Source organism: Pan paniscus, chromosome 19, assembly GCF_029289425.2.
Source record: "Pan paniscus chromosome 19, NHGRI_mPanPan1-v2.0_pri, whole genome shotgun sequence".
Lineage (NCBI taxonomy): Eukaryota > Metazoa > Chordata > Mammalia > Primates > Hominidae > Pan > Pan paniscus.
Window position 1 is genome coordinate 73,025,177 of NC_073268.2, and position 19,325 is coordinate 73,044,501.

The 19,325-nt window shown below is 37.9% G+C and overlaps 1 protein-coding gene across 7 annotated transcripts in view; it reads left to right on the forward strand.

Moving 5' to 3' along the window:
- The window catches only part of DGKE (diacylglycerol kinase epsilon), a 54,227-nt gene that overhangs the window by 17,418 nt on the left and 17,484 nt on the right, over positions 1-19,325 (forward strand). For 2 of the 7 annotated variants that reach the window (XM_034942520.3, XM_055102152.2), the window contains exons 8-13: positions 5,009-5,122; positions 7,091-7,162; positions 10,301-10,428; positions 10,652-10,763; positions 11,124-11,291; positions 11,500-17,182. In XM_034942520.3, the coding sequence (XP_034798411.1) occupies positions 5,009-5,122; positions 7,091-7,162; positions 10,301-10,428; positions 10,652-10,763; positions 11,124-11,291; positions 11,500-11,520 (615 nt within the window). In that variant the 3' untranslated portion in view covers positions 11,521-17,182. Of the gene's footprint in view, positions 1-5,008; positions 5,123-7,090; positions 7,163-10,300; positions 10,429-10,651; positions 10,764-11,123; positions 17,183-19,325 lie in introns of those variants that run through there. The other 5 variants (XM_055102150.2, XM_055102151.2, XM_034942521.3 and 2 more) reach the window with 3 other exon arrangements.

The following is a 19,325-nucleotide window of genomic DNA, read 5'->3' on the forward strand; positions in this document are numbered from 1 at the left end:
CCTAGCAAAAGGACCAGATTTTTGCACTGTAGTCCTATAATGAAGCTTATACCCTAGCAAGACCTGCTTTTGGATGCAAAGTTCACAGTTTGCCTTTTATGCCTTACTCTTAAAACATGAATATATACAGCCAAGGATTGGAGGCACAAACAAACATTTAAGGAAAGCCTCTGCCATGAGAGAGCCCCAAAGAAACAAGAAGAAAGAATTGTAGGAAACACAGTCCAGGAAGCTGAAGGAAGTCAGGGAGAGGGACTAATGTTCTCAGAGAAAAATGAAAATATTAATAGAACAGGGTTCTATAAAAGGAACATTCAGAAATACCTCAAAAAAGGCTCTTATAAACTAAAATTCAGTATCAGATTGGAAAGTACAAGTGAAGACACCACTCAGAAAATACAACAAAAAGCAAAGGAACTGGACATGGGGGCACACACCTGTAGTTCCAGCAACTCAGGAGGCTGAGGCAGGAAGATTGCTTGAGCCCAAGAGTTCAAGGCTGCGGTGAGCTATCATCACGCCACTGCACTCCAGCCTGGGTGACAGAGTGCAGATAAGACCCCATTTCTAAAAAAAGAGAAAAAGAATACAGTAAGTAACATTTAAAATTTAAAAATCACAAATTGGCGGGGCGCGGTGGCTCACGCCTGTAATCCCAGCACTCTGGGAGGCTGAGGCAGGTGGATCACCTGAGGTCAGGTGTTCGAGACCAGTCTGGCCAACATGGTGAAACCCTGTCTCTAATAAAAATACAAAAATTAGCCGGGTGTGGTCGTGGGTGCCTGTAATCCCAGCTACTCGGGAGGCTAAGGCAGGAGAATTGCTTGAACCCGGGAGGCAGAGGGTGCAGTGAGCCAAGATCACGCCACTGTACTCTACCCTGGGCAACAGAGCAAGACTCTGTCTCAAAAAAAAAAAAAAAAAAAATCAAGAAGTAAGGATCTGGTTATGTTATTTCGAAATATAGAGATAAACACCAGAAAAAACTACAGAAAGAGCTCTGGGAGCAGGAATTATAAATGAGGAGGAGTAGACAGAAAACTGCAGTGTTTCCTTTGAAGCCTTGTAGAACTGTATAGCTTATTAAAGTGGATTGCTCTGATTTATTTAAAAAAAAATTGAACGTAAAAAAATAAAGTATTGAGAGATCCTTTAAAATGGTTCCTGTGCTTAAAAGTATTTGTCAGTTATCATAGTGCCTGAAATGCCAACATTAAAGATGTATTTCTCTTTTTGATAGTAGCCAATCTAATAGGTGTGAGGTGATAGCTCATTGTGGTTTTCATTTGCAATTCTCTGATGATTACAAATGTTGAGCATTTTTTCATATGCAGGTTGAATATCCCTTATCCAAAAAAATGGGACCAGAAGTATTTCAGATTTCTGATTTTTTTGGATTTTGGAATATGTGCAGAATATGTACCCCTTGAGCATTTCTAATCTGAAAAGCTGAAATCCAAAATGCTCCCATGAGCATTTCCTCTGAGTGTCATGTCAGTGTTCAAAAAGTTTGAGATTTGGGGACATTTCAGATTTGAGATGTTCATATTAGGGATGCTGAACCTGTATCTGTTGGCCATTTTTATGTCTTTTGAGAAATGTCTCTTCAAGTCCTTTGCCCATTTTTTAATAAGATTATTGGTGGTTATTGAGTAACTTGAGTTCCTTCTACATTTTGGAGATTAGTTCCTTATCGAGTGTATAATTTATAGAGATTTTCTCCCAAGCTGTGGGTTGCCTCTTCACTCTATTGTTTTCCTTTGCTGTGTAGAATCTTTTTAGTGTGATGCAATCCCTTTTGTCTATTTTTACTTTTATTACCTATGCTTTTGAGATCATATCAAACAAATATCAAACAAATAACTGCCCAGGCCAATGTCATGAAGCTTTTCCCTTACATTTTCCTTTAGTACTTTTATAGTTTCAGGTTGTACATTTAAGTCTTTAATCCATTTTGAATTGATTCTTTATAATGGGTGAAATAAGGGTTGATTTTCATTGTTCTGCATGTGGATATCCAACTTTCCCAGTACCATTTATTGATGAGACTCTCCTTTCCCTATTGTATGTTCTTGGCACCTTTGTCAGAAATCAGTTGGCCATAGATATGTGTATTTATTTGGGGCTTTCCTATCCTATTTCATTGGTGAGTAATAACAAATGTTGGCAAGGATGTGGAAAAGAGAGAATCCTTATACACTATTGGCATTGCAAATTAGTACAACCATTTTGGGAAACAATATGGAGGTTTCTCAAAAAACTAAAACTAGAATTACCATATGTTCCAGCAATCCCATTTATAGATATATACCCAAAGGAATTGAAATCAGTATATCAAACAGATGTCCATGCTGCCATGTTCATTGCAGCATTATGTACAATAGCCAAGATGCAGAAATAACCTAAGTGCCCATCAGTGAATGAATGGTTTTCTTAAGTATGCCATATATACACCATGGAAAACTATTCAGACTTAAAAAAAAAAAAAAAAACAGGAAAATCTGTTATTCTCGGCAACATAGCTGAACCTAGAGGACATTATGTTAAATAAATAAACCAGGCACAGAGAGACAAATATTGTATGATGTCACTTATGTGTGGAATCTAAAAAATCAAACTCAAAGTCGAGAGTAGAATAATGGTTACCAGAGGCTGTAGAGAGTAGTAGAGTAGATGGAGAAAGGGGAGACATTGGTTAATAGGTACAAAGTTTTAGTTAGGAAGAATAAGTTCTGCTATTGCACAGCTTGGTGACTATAGTTAATAATAATGCATATTTTCAAATTGCTAAAAGAGAGGTTTTTTCTTTTTGTTTTTTGTTTTTCTGTGTTTTTTTGAGACGGGGTCTCATTTGACCATGCAGTGGCGTGATCACGGCTCACTGCAGCCTAGACCTCTAGGGCTCAAGTGATCTTCACACCTTAGCCTCATTAGTAACTGGGACTACAGGCACATGCCACCACACCCGGCCAATTTTATTTTTATTATTTTCAATAGAGACAAGATTTTTCTATGTTGCCCGGGCTGGTCTCAAACTCCTGGGCTCAAGCAGTCCACGCCCCTCAGCCTCCCAAAGTGCTGGGATTACAAATGTGAACCACTGTGCTCAGCCTAAAAGAGAGGATTTTAGATGTTCTCACCACAAATAAATGATAAACATTTGAGGTGATGGATATGCAAAAAAAAAATGATGTATTTCTCATTCATACCAGGATGTATTACTATTCAGTAATAAAGCAGAGCTGAATATTTAAAAATATTTATCTTATCAGAGATCATTCCTCCAAAGAAAGATGGACAAAGTTTCACACCAGTTAGATGATTCAAATAAGAAGACATGTTCTTCAGCCATTTGCTGTCAAGAAATAAGATATGTCATTAAAAATAAATATACTACAATCAAGTAGGGTCTGCTTACCTCTATAGAAGAACATCCAAACCATCAAATAAAAGAAGGAACTTCATTTCTCTATACATTCAAGCAAGTGTTTTGTGCCCATCTGGTGCCAGGCACTGTCGTAGGTGCTGGAGTTTCAGTGATGAAGGCCTTGTCCTTATGAAGCTTATATTGCCCCACTCTTAGTTTCTGAATAAAGGACACCTAGGAAACTAGAAAAAAAAATTCAGTTAAAAAATAAAGGCAAATTAATGTACATTGACATATTTTATTTAAAATAAGGTGTTTATGGGTTTTTTTTTTTAAAGAACAACTAGGATTGAAAATTATATTTTGGCAGTGAAGGGACAGACATTTAGTTCCATAAGAGATGAACGGGAAAAGCATGAAAAGAACAAGTGACCAAATTTAGACTTAACCATCAAAAGGAGGAAGAGCGTCTTTGATTTGGAGGAGAAAGGTGCACTTGAGTAAAGTCAGAGTTTTTAGATGGCAGAAAGAGAGCATGAGAATTCATACCTTTCATACCTGAGGATCTCACTTTTTTCAGTGAGGCAAGAATCAAGATCATCTGAACATAACAAAGGCAAGGGAGCTGGTTATCAGGGACTTGAAGAGAGTGGTAAATTTTGAATTAAACCACTAGGGAATACAGGAAAGGAGTCATCTAAAGGGTTACTGTGTCCTATTAGCGATTGTGTCCAGCCATCCTTAGAAATAACTTTATAACAGGATCATAATTATAAGATTCTTACCAGCAATGTCCAGCAACCTGGAAATAGAGCAGAGAAAACAGTTTGGTTTAGAGAAGATTAGCAAGTAAGGCTGGCCGGGCGCGGTGGCTCACGCCTGTAATCCCAGCACTTTGGGAGGCAGAGGCAGGCGAATCACGAGATCAGGAGCTCGAGACCAGCCTGGCCAACATGGTGAAACCCCATCTCTACTAAAAATGCAAAAATATTAGCCGGCATGGTGGCGGGCGCCTGTAATCCCAGCTACTCAGGAGGCTGAGGCAGGAGAATTGCTTGAACCCGGGAGGCAGAGGTTGCAGAGAGCCGAGATCGCGCCACTGCATTCCAGCCCGGGCGACAGTCCGAGACTCCATCTCAAAAAAAAAAAAAGGCTAAATTGAGAAGAGGTCAAGGGTGTGTTGGAACAAAGGATGGTGTTGAGTACAGTCATTGAAATGATTGACCTTGGAATCCAGGCCGCATTGGGAAGTAAGATAAATTAAGGTGAGACCAGTAGCCTGGGTTGGGACTAATAGAAGCTGAGAGCTTGGAGACTGTGATAAATGTAAAGAGCAAATGTAATGGGAACACAGGCATGAAAAGCCTGGAAGCATCAAGTAGAGCCATTCTAGATGGTAAAGTCTGAGGTGTAGCATATAAAACAGAAATGGAAGATGAGATTCACATCTGTAGTTATCAGCCTTAAATGGAAGCTTTATTTCTGGTAACTTCACTGGACAGTATAAAATAGCCATGTGAAAAGTAAATGCAGAAAGCATCTCCATTGTCAAAAGAACACAAAGACTAAGATTGACATCTAATTATGACTCAAGCTTAGGTGGAACCATAGTCTGTTGCTTATTCTTACCCTTTCTCACAGGAATTCACAATGAACAACTATTTTTCTGTTGGACCTGATGCTCTCATGGCTCTCAATTTTCATGCTCATCGTGAGAAGGCACCATCTCTGTTTTCTAGCAGAATTCTTAATAAGGTGTGTTGGATAAAATAACATTTCCTGCTTATCACTGAAGGTACAGTAAAAATCAATAGTTCAATTATATTTAGCACTCCTAGATTCAGATTTAACCAACTTACAGAAATATTTACCTGCTCTGTTTTGTGTAGGGTTGTCAAATTAGATCTTTTTTTTTTTAATTAGATCTTTAAATGTGCTTTATCAGGCCAGGCACAGTGGCTCATGCCTGTAATCCTAGCACTTTGGGAGGCGGAGGCAGGTGGATCACTTGAGGTCAGGAGTTCAAGACCAGCCTGGCCAACATGGTGAAACCCTGTCTCTACTAAAAATACAAATTTAGCCGGGCATGGTGGCAGGTGTCTGTAATCCCAGCCACTCGGGAGGCTGAGGTAGGAGAATCTCTTGAAACCAGGAGGCAAAAGTTGCAGTGAGCCGAGATCATACCACTGCACTCCAACTTGGGCAACAGAATGAAACTCCATCTCAAAAAACAAAACAAAACAACTTTATCAAAGTATTATATAACTCTAACAAATTTTTTAAATTCAAATTTGGGATGTTTTATAGCATATTTTGCTTAGATGGCAACTAAATGGAATATATGATAGTTTATCTTAAATGACAGCTAAAATTGAAAGGAAATTTTAGGCAGAATAAATTTTTGGTGAAGTCACTAATGGAAAAGTAGATTTCATTGGTTTGAAAAACCTCCAAAAGGCAGATGAGATAAAAGAGCAGCCTGTTTGCCACAGCTTTGAACTAAGGTCATCTCTGGTTTCTAGTATAGTTGATTCCGTTGATGGAATTTTGCTTAGGAATTTTTTTAATAACGTTTGGTGATTGACCAACAGGATATCAAAAATAAATGCATAGCAATTATATTCCTGGTTCTGTTTTACAAATATTTCAAATTTTGAAATAGTTCCCTTTTATTAATATAGTTACTAAGGTAATACGTATTACTATTTATACAATTGATAATTAACTCAGTCCTTACATGAACCTTTTTGTATTCATAAGTGATTAGAAAATGTTTGTTAGATTAATACGCATTACTATTCTTAAGTAATCTGAAGTACTAGGAAAAAGTGGAATTTTCTAATTCGAATATTTTTCTTTATAAAATACAACTTTTTTGATAAATTGGAAGAAAACACCATTTAGAAAAAAATCACTTCTAGGCCGCACGTGGTGGCTCACACCTGTAATCCCAGCACTTTGAGAGGCCAAGGTGGGTAGATCACGAGGTCAGGAGATGGAGACCATCCTGGCCATCATGGTGAAACCCCATCTCTACTAAAAATACAAAAATTAGCTGGATGTGGTGGTGCACGCCTGTAGTCCCAGCTACTTTACTTGAGAGACTGAGTCAGGAGAAATCGCTTGAACCCAGGAGGCGGAGGTTGCAGTGGGCCGAGATCGCGCAGCTGCACTCCAGCCTGGTGACAGAGCAAGACTCCATCTCAAAAAAAAAAAAAAAAAAGAAAAAAAATCACTTCTATCCCACATTTCCCCTGAGAAAGAGGATAATTAAACTTAAATGGAATGGCCTGTATTATCATCTTCCAAAAAAGAAGGATGAGTAATATTTCATCTACTGTACCACAGTTCACCTAGAACTTTTAAACTATTAATAGCCTAAGAGAATAAAATGTAAAATACAAATGATGCCAAAAGTATCTGTAATATGTTAAAGGCATTTTTATTTTTACATTGTGTTTTGATTATAGATTTCCATTGCTGCTCCTAGTGGATTCCAATTTTACCCTTTAAAATTACTAGAATGGAGGTGTTGGATAGGGCCAGAGGTTGCACACCAAAAGTATCCCCTTTGGTTGCCCTTCTTTTCATCAGCATCTAGTCTACCATAAGGAGAATGTGTGCTTCAACATTCTTAAAGGGAGCTTTGATACAGCGTATTTTTTCTTATTGTTTACAGGGTTAGATTGTTTTAATATTATATTTTCTGTCCATTTTTCATAGGCGGTTTACTTATTCTATGGAACCAAAGATTGTTTAGTGCAAGAATGTAAAGATTTGAATAAAAAAGTTGAGGTAAGCTATTAACACTTTTTATTTTTTAAAGTTTTAGGTGGTCTCTGGATTATGAAGACTTTTTAAACAGAAATGCTAAACTTTGTTAATATATTTTGCCAGCATACATAGAGTATTTATTTGTGTGCCAGGCACTTTGCTACATGCTTTATACACATTGTCCCTCTAAATTCTCTCCACAATTCTATAAGGCATGTATTATATATTCACATTATGCAGAAAAGAAAACTATTTTAAATGAAGTAATTTGCCCAAATTCTCTCATTTAATGCCTAAATGCACATGTAATCAAGATGTGAACCCAGATTTATGTAAATCCAGTCTGTTTAACTATTAGGGTGAGTGGCCTCCATTCATACATGATAAATAATTTACAGTTACCTAATACAGTGCCTGACTCAACATAAAGACACAGAGGAAGTTTAAATGGAAAGTTTAATTCAGATTATTTTTGTCGGGTATCTTTCTTACATACCAAAATAAAAATGTATAAATACAAAAAAAAAAAATTAGCCAGGCGTGGTGGCGGGCGCCTGTAGTCTCAGCTACTTGGAAGGCTGAGGCAGGAGAATGGCGTGGACCCGGGAGGCGGAGCTTGCAGTGAGCCGAGATCGCGCCGCTGCACTCCAGCCTGGCGGACAGAGCAAGACTCCGTCTCAAAAAAAAATAATAAATAAAAAATAATAAAAATGTATAAATAGTAAAAATAGAATATTAATGATCGCTTATTGCAACAGCATCTCTGACATCATGATATGGCAGTCTTTTTTTTTTTTTTTGAGATGGAGTCTCACTCTGTCGTCCAGGCTGGAGTGCAGTGGTGCGATCTCCGCTCACTGCAAGCTCTGTCTCCCTGGTTCACACCATTCTCCTGCCTCAGCCTCCCGAGTAGCCGGGATTACAGGCGCCCACCACTACGCCCGGCTAATTTTTTGTATTTTTAGTAAAGACGGGTTTCACGTGTTAGCCAGGATGTCTCGATCTCCTGACCTCGTGATCTGCCCGACTCAGCCTCCCAAAGTGCTGGGATTACAGGCGTAAGCCACCGCGCCCAGCCAGATATGGCAGTCTTATATGTATTCCTTGCTTGATTCCAAAAAGAATCTGTAATGGTTAATAGCAACAACAAAGACATTAATTCAGAGAAACCTAGAACTGATAAAATAAATAAGAAGAGATCATAAACAGTTTGGGAAAAGAGACAATGAGCAGGGAGTAAGGAGACTGATTATACATTAGTCAAGGAATAATGTTGCCGTTAGGCGTAATGTTTAGCTCAAAGTCTCTGGGCTGCCATGGCGTAGAAGTAAGCAAGATTTTCTGTTAAAAAGAGTGTTATGTTACTTTATCATATTTTATTTTTCCTAGGCTTTGATGGTAGAGTAAAGCATACAAGCATATAAAATAAAGACCTTTATTTTATTGTCTGACATTTTATTTATATAAAAATACAAATTATTTTTAATTATACAGAAATAAAATAAATTTTATTTATATACCTACAAAATAGTCATTGTCCTCGATACTGGAGGTAAACAGTGATAAATCCCTTGCTCTACATTTACAGTCTAGGGTGAAGAAAGATATTTAAGCCAGTCTGGGCACAGTGGCTCATGCCTGTAATCCCAGCACTTTGGGAGGCCAAGGTGGGAGGATTGCTTGAGGCAAGGAGACTAGCTTGGGCAACATAGTGAGACTCCACTTTTATAAAAAATAAAAATAGCTGAGCATAGTGGCATGTACCTGTGGTCCTAGCTGCTCAGAAGGCTGAGGGAGGCGGATCACTTGAACCCAGCAGGCGGAGGCTACAGTAAGCCATGATTGTACCACTGCACACCAGTCTGGGTGACAGATTGAGACCCTGTCTCCAAGAAGAAACCAAAAAGATATTTAAATCACATTGCAATGCAGTATGAGAAGTTATATAAGAAAAGCATGTGATCTTACAGGAATAAATAACTGCAATACGTAACCTAGGAGCTACAGAGACTAGGGAAAGTGGCAGTATAAGCAAGTCTTTCTGGAAGAAGTGACAAGCTGGAATCTGAAAATAAGTAAGAGTTAGCTTAAGAGAAGGAGGAGGGGAAGATTGCTGTAGGCTAAAAACAGCATCTGCAAAAGACCCAGAGGCATACATGGCATATTTGAGTGAGTTCAGGCTGGAGCATAGCTTTCAGGAAGGAAAATGACAAGCGCTGAGGCTAGAGAAGATGGACAGAAGTCAAATCACAGAGTGTCATATTTGCCTGGTATTGGAGCTTGTATTTCATCATGGGCATTGAAGGGTTAAAGTGAAGCCATTGAAGGGTGGTAATTAGAGGATGACATATTTGCATTTTTTAAGTGTCTATCCAACTGCTCTGTGAGAGATGCATAAGAAAGTAAAGCTAGAGGCAGATAGGCCAGATAGAAACATTTTAGGGAAGAAATGGGGAAGAGAGAGAAAGACATAGAAGAAATATCATCAACTGTTTTTAGTGATTAAGGGGATGTGGAGGGTAAAAAGTCAAAGAAATCAAAGATAACTGCCAGGTTTCTGGCTTAAACAACTGGGTTGGGGGTGAGTTAACCTACTTAACCAGGAAAGAGTAAGTAAGAGTTAGCTAAGAGAAGGAGGAGGGGAAGATTGTTACTCTTTCCTGGTAAGTACATTGGGGAACAGGGAGCAAATTGCAGAAAAGTTGCTTGATCAATTTTTTACATAAGAGTTTTTGGTGCCAGTGCATGGACATGTTTTATAGGCAGTGGATAGATGGATCTGGCCCAGTTTACTTTCCTGAGAAGGAACATCCAGGGAAGTAGAGTCTGTGGTTCCCAGGAAGCAAAGGGAAAGAAGATTTTAGGAAAAGAGGAAGGGGGTCAGCAAGTGTCAGGTGCTACTGAAACAGCAAGTTAGGTAAGTCCTGAAAAAATCACGAGGCTCAACAAAAAGAACATTATTGTTGATGTTGATAGAAGCAGTTCTACTGAAGAGATAGAAAAGGGCAGATGAGAGGCCCTGAGTGAGAGGTAGGGAGCATCTTCTACATGTGCATCTCTCATATATAAGCACATTTATGAAAATAGATGTGAATTCTAAATGGATGTGTGTGGAAATTGTGTATCCTATAGTCACTATCTATTTGTATTTCTTTAAAGCTAGAACTGGATGGTGAGCGAGTAGCACTGCCCAGCTTGGAAGGTATTATAGTTCTGAACATCGGATACTGGGGCGGTGGCTGCAGACTATGGGAAGGGATGGGGGACGAGACTTACCCTCTAGCCAGGTATGTGTACATTTGTGGTCTGTTTTTTTATGTCACTATTTTATTTAAAGCAATCTCTTGTTTATAGACTTTAACATTTTTCCTCAAATTTTCTTTTTTGTGTATCTCATTAGTTATAAATATTTTTTAAGTTGATGGTCCAGCTGTGTTAAAAAGTAATTGCTCTAGCATAACTGATTTTTTATTGCATCATATAATCCAGATTTTCTTTTTCCAATTTTAGGCATGACGATGGTCTGCTGGAAGTCGTTGGAGTATATGGGTCTTTCCACTGTGCTCAGATTCAAGTAAAACTGGCTAATCCTTTTCGAATAGGACAGGCACATACAGTGAGGGTAGGTGAAATATAGCTGTAACAGGCTAATTTGTCCCAATCCAATTCTAAGCTGTTGATATGTAAAATATACATGCTATACTTTTCTTTAAACAGTGGTTTATGGCTCATGCAGCTGGTCACTGTACACTAGGGGCTAGAGTGGGATGAGGAAGAAACAGAAACATGGCTCAAGATCCATGAGATAAAAAGTTCACTTGAAAAAAGAATTCCTTAATCAATGAATAAAAACATATTCAGATTAATATTTTCTAAAAATGAAATGCATAAGGGTTAAGGGATTGTGGATGGTATTATTAAGGAAGACCTTTCTAAATTTTGGGGGACTGACTTTTAAACATTATTTGTTCCCTAATATCAGCTGATTTTGAAGTGCTCCATGATGCCAATGCAGGTGGATGGGGAGCCTTGGGCCCAAGGGCCCTGCACTGTCACCATAACTCACAAGACACATGCAATGATGTTATATTTCTCCGGAGAACAAACAGATGATGACATCTCTAGTACTTCGGATCAAGAAGATATAAAGGTGACTGAATAGATGGATGAGGGAGTGAAAACTTTGCATAGAATCCTCACGCAAGTAGATACATGTTCATCCAAAAGTATTAATAGAAATTCTCTATCAGCTATTCAGTCTTAAGTTCACTAGTAGTATAATGGGTATACATTTTTGTAAATAGCATCCCCAAACCAGCCAGCCTTCAGTTATTTACAAATGTTTGTTCTTTTTTCAGCAAAATACTTCAAATGAATAGTATTAACTTACGAAAAGTCACAAAAACTTACATGAGAGTGAAAATTTGTTATGACTGTTTTGAGAGTGGGACTCACTCTGAAGTATGTGCTGTCTCATTTCTTATTTTTGAACCATGCATATGATGGACACACAATGGATGGACACATTATATCTCCAACAAGGTGTGGGTGGAAAGATCAAATTAACCTGCTTTTTTGAAAGGAAATGATTACTGTCAAACCAGCATGGTTAATTGTGGGCATCCTCCTGCAGCATGCCTCTTAAGATTTTCTACAACCCAAACCAAGTGTATGTATTGATTTCTAGGAACCCCCAAAAGGAGAATAGTAAAAAAAGATCATACTTAAAATTTGTATTACAATTTTTATTTTAGGAACTTATTCAGACACGTAAATGTTGTTTAATTCTGTAGGTAACCATTTGAGCTGCAATTCAGGATCTTTTTTATAACACCAGTGTAGCCAAAAGAGAAACAGATAAGTGAATTGGTAAGAAATAAGATTCAGAGCACTTGGGATTGTAAGTTATAGGTTCTGAGCTGAACAGTTTATCAGCCGCTCTTTTTATTAAAAGACAGTGTCAACACTTCAAAAAACGTGCTTAAAGGAAACAACGGTGAGATTAATTGCTTAGAAAAAGCTCAAGGCTGACTGATAAGTTTTAAAAATTTGGTGGTCTTGTAGTATTTTGAAATACGGTAGTCTTTTAACAGAATTTCTCCTTAGGGAGGTAAGTGGACAGAAATCTTTGCTAAAATGTTTATATCATATTTATTTTAAAATGAGAGAGATATATTTTTAAATTATTTATTATTTACCTTGTGGTATGGTACCTGTGTTTAGTGTTTATGTTCTGTAGCTTTATTTAATAAGTTAAATTGATCACATAAATTCTGCTAGTCACAATCAGATAGAAATTTAGTCTATTAATTAAAATTCTAATTTAATTCTCCTGACAGAAATCTAGATATTCTTATTCTTCACAAATATTCCTCATTGTATTGAAAAATGAAGGAGGGCATGAAAAGCACTAGGGAACTACTTTTGGATAACTGAAAGCTTTATTTCATTGTTTTATTTGCCCCTCAATTGCCACAAACTTACTGAAGGGCTAGTTTCATGGTTCCCATTAGAGGGTGCTTGTTCGCTGCTGTTGACCAGCCCAAGGGTCATGACCCACAGGTCGGCTGACCCAGAGGGCATCCAGCCTGGTGTTTTTCTGACACATGGCCCAGGCTTTGTGGTCTTTCATGACATTAATCTCTGAAAGATCAGAATGTATCCCCCAAAATACCATTAGCTGTCTTTGAGGGTCTATTATGAATCTGTCATCTGTGAATTGCCATAAACCTAAGTTTGCCTCACCTCAGGCCCAGACCATGTTTTCAAAGAGCAACTTAGTAATGTATACAGTAGTCAGTACATTTTATGAAATACTTTATTTTGCTAAATTAACCTCTTCCAGATCTCCTCGGGTGATCTTAAATTCTAGTCTTGAGAAACTTTGTGAGCAGATCTGTTTTCAGCTTCTTTATATACCTTTCATGGTAAGTAACCATGGCAGTGAGGATGGCAGAGTTTTTTTTTTTTTTTTTAATGGGCCAATCATGTTCTGAGTATTATGAAGTTTATCCTTTCATTCATGATCAAAATTGTTAAAGACATCACATTTTATAAATACACTGTTAAATCCACTTTGCTGTAGGTTATAGTTTACCTGTTATATAATTCGTAGTGCTAATTGTAGTAGAAGCAAATCAATTTAGGATGTTGGAACGAAAATAATTGCAATAACTAATACAGTTTTTTAATTGTGAAAACTACAATTAAAAATTATAATTTTAATACCAACCATAATATTACATTGCATTTAGAACAGGCTTATGTAAAATGCCCTCATTTATCTAAATAAGTTGATTTTTTGGTTATTGTAATCTAGTAAGGTTTTTGCATCACTACTGGTCTGTCATGAAGTTTTTCTGCTGGCTTATTCACTTATTTAGACTTCATTTAGGGAAGCTATTTCAGAATACCATCTCATAAAATGTATCATTATCTTGTTTTTGCAAAATTCACTTACTTTTTGGGCATATTTACCCAGCATTTCAAATAAGTGTATAGGCATGTGCCTTGTTTAAGTACAATTTATAAGACTTCATGTTTGCAAGTTACATATTAGGGTAGTGATTGTTTATATTACCAGGGATTCTACACTTTACCAAAAAAATTGCCATAAGATTTTCCTGTTCCATTTTAAATTGTCTTGACATTTAAAAAAATAACTTCTACATTCTCAGGAAGAAATACATGAAGTAAATCATATCTCCATGTCTGTTTCCAGATTTCTCTCATCTTTTTACTATCCCAATACATTCCTAATTCCTATAAACGTAGTGGCTTAAATACTGAATACCTGGCAGCTCTTAAAGATCCCTTAGGCAGATGATGATAATTTTCAGTGTTTCGTCATGTTTAATAGAAATCAAACTGACTTGTGTTTTAAAATACAAGTTGTCTGCTAGTAAAGTTACATGATTTAGGTGTGTTTTAGGTTTTCTGCAACAATTAGCTGTGAACCCCTAATGTAGCTAAGTTTATACAAATTTTATAATCAAAATTATTTATTTTTATTTTTTTAGAGTATGTCAAAAACATATAGTGTTTGCTTTGTGAAATACATTTGCTTAGAGTTATAAAATATACTGTGACTCAGAAATTGTAAAGTCAGTTTGCGTTGTAAAAATGAATACTACCAGCATGTCAAAAGAAAAATAATTTACATTTGTAATATAAAGTAAAATTGTATTTAATATATTTATTGAATTTTAAATTTGCACTAACTTGAAAACTTTAAAGGTTATACTAATTTAACGATTAATGTGGACCCAAATACATAATTTGGCCAAAAAAGTCATTAGAATGGGTAATGGTTTTGTGTGGTTTTCCTTCAAAATGATAATATTGAAGCAAGAACCAGCATTTTATATTGATAATTTTTTAAATATTTCTACCCAGTTGAGGACAGTGGAATATAAGTAGATATATTTAAAATATCTAGATATTTAAAAAGAAAGAAAAGGTTGTTTATCCCAATCTGAATTCATTCTCAGCAACAAGACAGAAAAGGTGGTTTGGGTTTTGCTTTTAAACAGTGTCCCCCTGTCTTTTTCAATTTTTCCCTTGAAGCCTTTCTCTTGTTCTTCAGCGTACGCGCTGCAGGCTATCTGCAGCCTCAGAATGCCTGGGCAGGCTGTTGAAAGTATGGATTCCTGAGCCCAACCCTTAACTTAATGATTCCCTGTCTCTGGAGATGCAACATAGAAATCTCTGTTTTTATTAACAAGCGCCTCAGGCGATTCTTAAGCATACTGAAATTTGAAAGCTTCTGGTCTGAACCTCATGTATTCACCTAGGGCTTTTGCTAGGTGGGATACCATGCCGAAAAATTGAATTAATTGTATGTTCTTAAAATTGTTTTTCTTCTACTCCACTGTCCTCTTCCCTCAAAATCACTTTTCTAAAAGAACTCTATGAAAAACTTATTTGTATCATACCCAAATTGATATATTTGTCTGAACTCTGTTACATAAAAATTGGTATGATTCATATGTGGAATCAGTTTTTGGACTGTGACCCATGCAGTGTTGGGGGACAAGGAGTTGCTTCAGGAGTTAGTGCAGTGCGCCTCCAAGGGGCAGTGAGCCATGGAGGCTCCTGCCTTCTCACTGCAGTCAATGCAGCCACACTTGTGTATACTGAGTGCTGCTTCAGATCTCAGTAGATAAAATAATTCCACATTTAAAATGATTCTGCTATTTTTTATAAAGGGTTTGAAAGCCACTACTATAATGACTTTGTCACCTAATTGATTTTCTACTAATTTTTACATATTCAGAAACTTCGTGTTTTTTTGGTGGACAGAATATTTTGGAGTTCTCCGTCGCTGTTTAGAATGTGGCCACTTGGCTGTCTCACAGTTTTTAAAGCTATTTTATTGAATAGTAAAGCAGTGAACTTAGCCTTTGTTCTTTGTGTTTCTAATTTAAGCATATAGTCTATTTAATTTTTGATATGTAAATACACATCCATACATATATATTTACCCATGTGGCCCTGTGTAGTCAGTGCATGAGGCTTGCATAGCCCAAAAAGGTACATTCCAGGGTTCTGGGGAAAGAATTTTAAAAGGCCATCCTCTAATACAGACGTTTATAAAACTTAAATGAAATGATTGAGCTTAACCATATGCAAGAAAGTCTGCAGAAAATAAATCACCTAGAAACTATAAATAGAAATGTGCTGCTGAGGCTGGGCACGGTGGCTCACACCTGTAATCCCAGCACTTGGGGGGCTAAGGGAGGTGTATCACCTGAGGTCAGGAGTTTGAGACAAGCCTGGTCAACATGGTGAAACGCCGTCTCTACTAAAAATAAAAAAAAAATTAGACAGGTACATTGGCACATGCCTTTAATCCCAGCTAATCAGGAGGCTGAGGCACGAGAATTGCTCGAACCCAGGCGGCAGAGCTTGCAGTGAGCGGAGATCACATGACTGCACTCCAGCCTGGGCAACACAGCAAGACTCCATCTCAAAAAAAAAAAAAGGCCGGGCATGGTGGCTCACGCCTGTAATCCCAGCACTTTGGGAGGCTGAGGCAGGTGGATCACAAGGTCAAGAGATCGAGACTATCCTGGCTAACACGGTGACACCCCGCCTCTACTAAAAATCCAAAAATTTAGCCGGGCATGGTGGCGGGCGCCTGTAGTCCCAGCTACTCGGGAGGCTGAGGCAGGAGAATGGCGTGAACCCGGGAGGCGGAGCTTGCAGGGAGGCGGAGCTTGCAGCAAGCCAAGATAGTGCCACTGCAGTGGGGCCTGGGCCAAAGAGTGAGACTCCGTCTCAAAAAAAAAAAAAGAAAGAAATGTGTTGCTGGTATCAGATATCAGACCAAGAACACTTCAGTCTCTCTAAGGATGCCCTGAGCTACCTCACTGTTAAAGGACGACATCAACACAATGCACTAAACAGGAAATAAGCTGTAATCTAGAGAATTTCCATTATGTGTTACTTTTTGGTGACTAACATGGAATGTTGAAAAGGAAGAGCTGGAAAGCTTAGTTGTTTTCCTTGTTCCTCTGACATTGTCCAGGCAAGAGGGCATCCTGATCAGATGAGTAGATTTGGCTGAGAAAAACCCTAGAGTAAGGCAGGCACTTTGTGGAGTTGGATGATGATGGCTCATAAAAACGTTTGTTCTCAGTCCAGTTCAGGGCTCTGCCAGCAGTCTTTCAGATTTGAACTGCTTAAACAAACCCTATAGATAAATTGGCACTCTGATTTGTAATTCTGTTTGTACAAGTTTAGAGCAGCCTAGCTCGAGTCCTCAACCCCAGTCCTCTTAGAAGTGAACTGATTGCACTGGATCCCTAAACCCACAATGTTGAGGACACATGTGATGACTCCACTTGCTCAGCCAGCTGGCCTCTTGCACTTTCCCCTGCCCACCACTTGTAACTACCACTTAATTACCTTGTGTTAATTGCTTTTGTTGTGTTGGGTCTGTATTTTTGTGGTCAGTGCCTGCAGGCAGAAATGTGAAAGCATTTGGTATGTTGAAGATACTTGCTTCTTTTTTAATAAAATTAAAAGTGCAGCACTTAAGTATGATACTGTGTAGTTTTTTGACACAACCATGAGATACAATAAGCAGCTTTGACTTAGTGTCCCAAAAAGTGGTTCTTGGTCTACAGCAGGGCAAACATATATGTGGCTAGTTCTGATCACATACTTTTAGACAGAAGGAATAAAAAACTCATATCGCATGGCTTTTGTAGCCTAAGAGCACAGAATCATACACATGTGTTAGGAGAAACATTCATTCTCACGCATATAAACTGGCTCCTGGCAGAGTAGAGCAGTAAGTGGGATCAAATAGGTGAATTCACCTTATTTTCAGTTGGTAGAGTATGGAAAAATGTATCACTTATTTGAAATACCTGAATGGAAACCCAGCCTCTACTACTGTAACTTAACACTGGGCAGTTACTTGTTCTTCCTGAGCCTCAAATTTTCTTTCTCTGTAAGAATGGGAATTAATGCCCACCTACGGGTTGCAAGTGCTTACAGGAGCTGGGCAAGCAACGAAGGTAAGAGTTGTAGAGGCTTCGGTAAACTGGAGCACATGATTCCTGGGAAGCAGGCCTAGTGTAAACAATTTATTTTTCTAGAAAAGACAGAAGTTTAGAGTATATGAAATCTAATTTTTAAGTATTGGTTGGCGACTAATTGACTATCGTCTACCATAAGGTTATATGATAATTATTAGGGCAGGAGAGTGAATGCATCTTAATATGCATGGCAGAACTGTGTGTTTCCTTCCATCTGGATTTTCATAAAGCTTTCTGATCAGTAACGATCTGAAAAATGTACTGTGGCATGTAACATCTTTTATTCATTTTATTAGGCATTAGAGGAAGAATATTCTGTAGTCCTGCTTTATTCTGCCATCTTTACCTGGAAATCCATTTTTATAAAATTTTTGTAATAAAAATTCACTTGATCACTTGCCTGCTTTCTTTTAAACAGTGCCAAGCGTAATGCCCCTTGATAATTTACATATATGTGAACGTGGCTGTGATAGCTGCTGATGTTCACACATAGGCCATCTTACATGTAATGATTCCATGTTTGGACTTAAACAGCTTCACACATTTATTGTACAGTTAGGTGTCACATGCTTTTACTTTTTATTTTATAATCTGTATTTCTGTGAGGTAGACATTATTGGCTCCATGTTATATACATTGATAGCCCGGAGCTAGAGATTGAACCCAGGCCATCCTCCCCACTGCCTTTCATCATCAACACAACCACCACCAACAGTATTTTAAAAGTGTTAAATATTGGCAGACGTGTCATTGTTCTGAGCACTAGGACTAGGGCTTATGCGGCTGTCTGAGGAATTCCCTGTACAAGGAAACATCATATACCAAAAAGTTACTCATGGAAGGAGTTTGGAGATGATGAGCTAAAAGTATTACACATGGACTATTGTAAAAGAAAAAAAAGCAGGCACAATAAAATTTTAGAATGTACTTAAGAAGCAATTCGTGACTTGGGAAACCCCAAACCCAATGAGGATTTAGTGTTTCAATGACACAACATCAGAGGCAAGTATTCATAGAGTGGATACAGAAGCAAAATTAAGAAATGATTTGATTGGTTGCCTTTTTTGGCTTACTTTCTTGGAAAGTCCCCAGTCTCATGATCATGTTAGTTGGCTGCTTACGATTGGCTGAGGTTAAGTTTTGTATCTAACATAAGCATTTACCAAAAATGACCCAAGTTAAGTTTCATTTATGTTTACAGTTTAAGTAGGTTAGGGCTATTTTTAAGGCCTAGTTGGTTTGTTTGCTCAGGAATGTTTCAAGCCTAGTTTCCATTTTAATTTTGTTTTGACAGTTCCCCACTTTTAGTCACCCCGTCAGCAAGCTGAGAGTGTGACCAAATGGCATAGCATTACTCTCAGTTACCACTATTGACATAGTCTAGGAAGAAGAGTCAGATGTTTATCAATAGCTGCCCTAGGGCTCAGAGTCACCCTCGGGAATGACATAGTCCATGCTGGTTTCCTCCAGTTGTCTGATCCTTACGGCAATCTTTTGACATATGAGTGACTACTGGAAAGCACTTAAACATCCTTGAAAGGACCAGCCTCTGTGAATAACACCTGTAATCTCAGAACTTTGGAGGCCAGAGTAGGGGAATTGCTTGAGCAGGAGTTCAAGACCAGCTAGACAGTGTA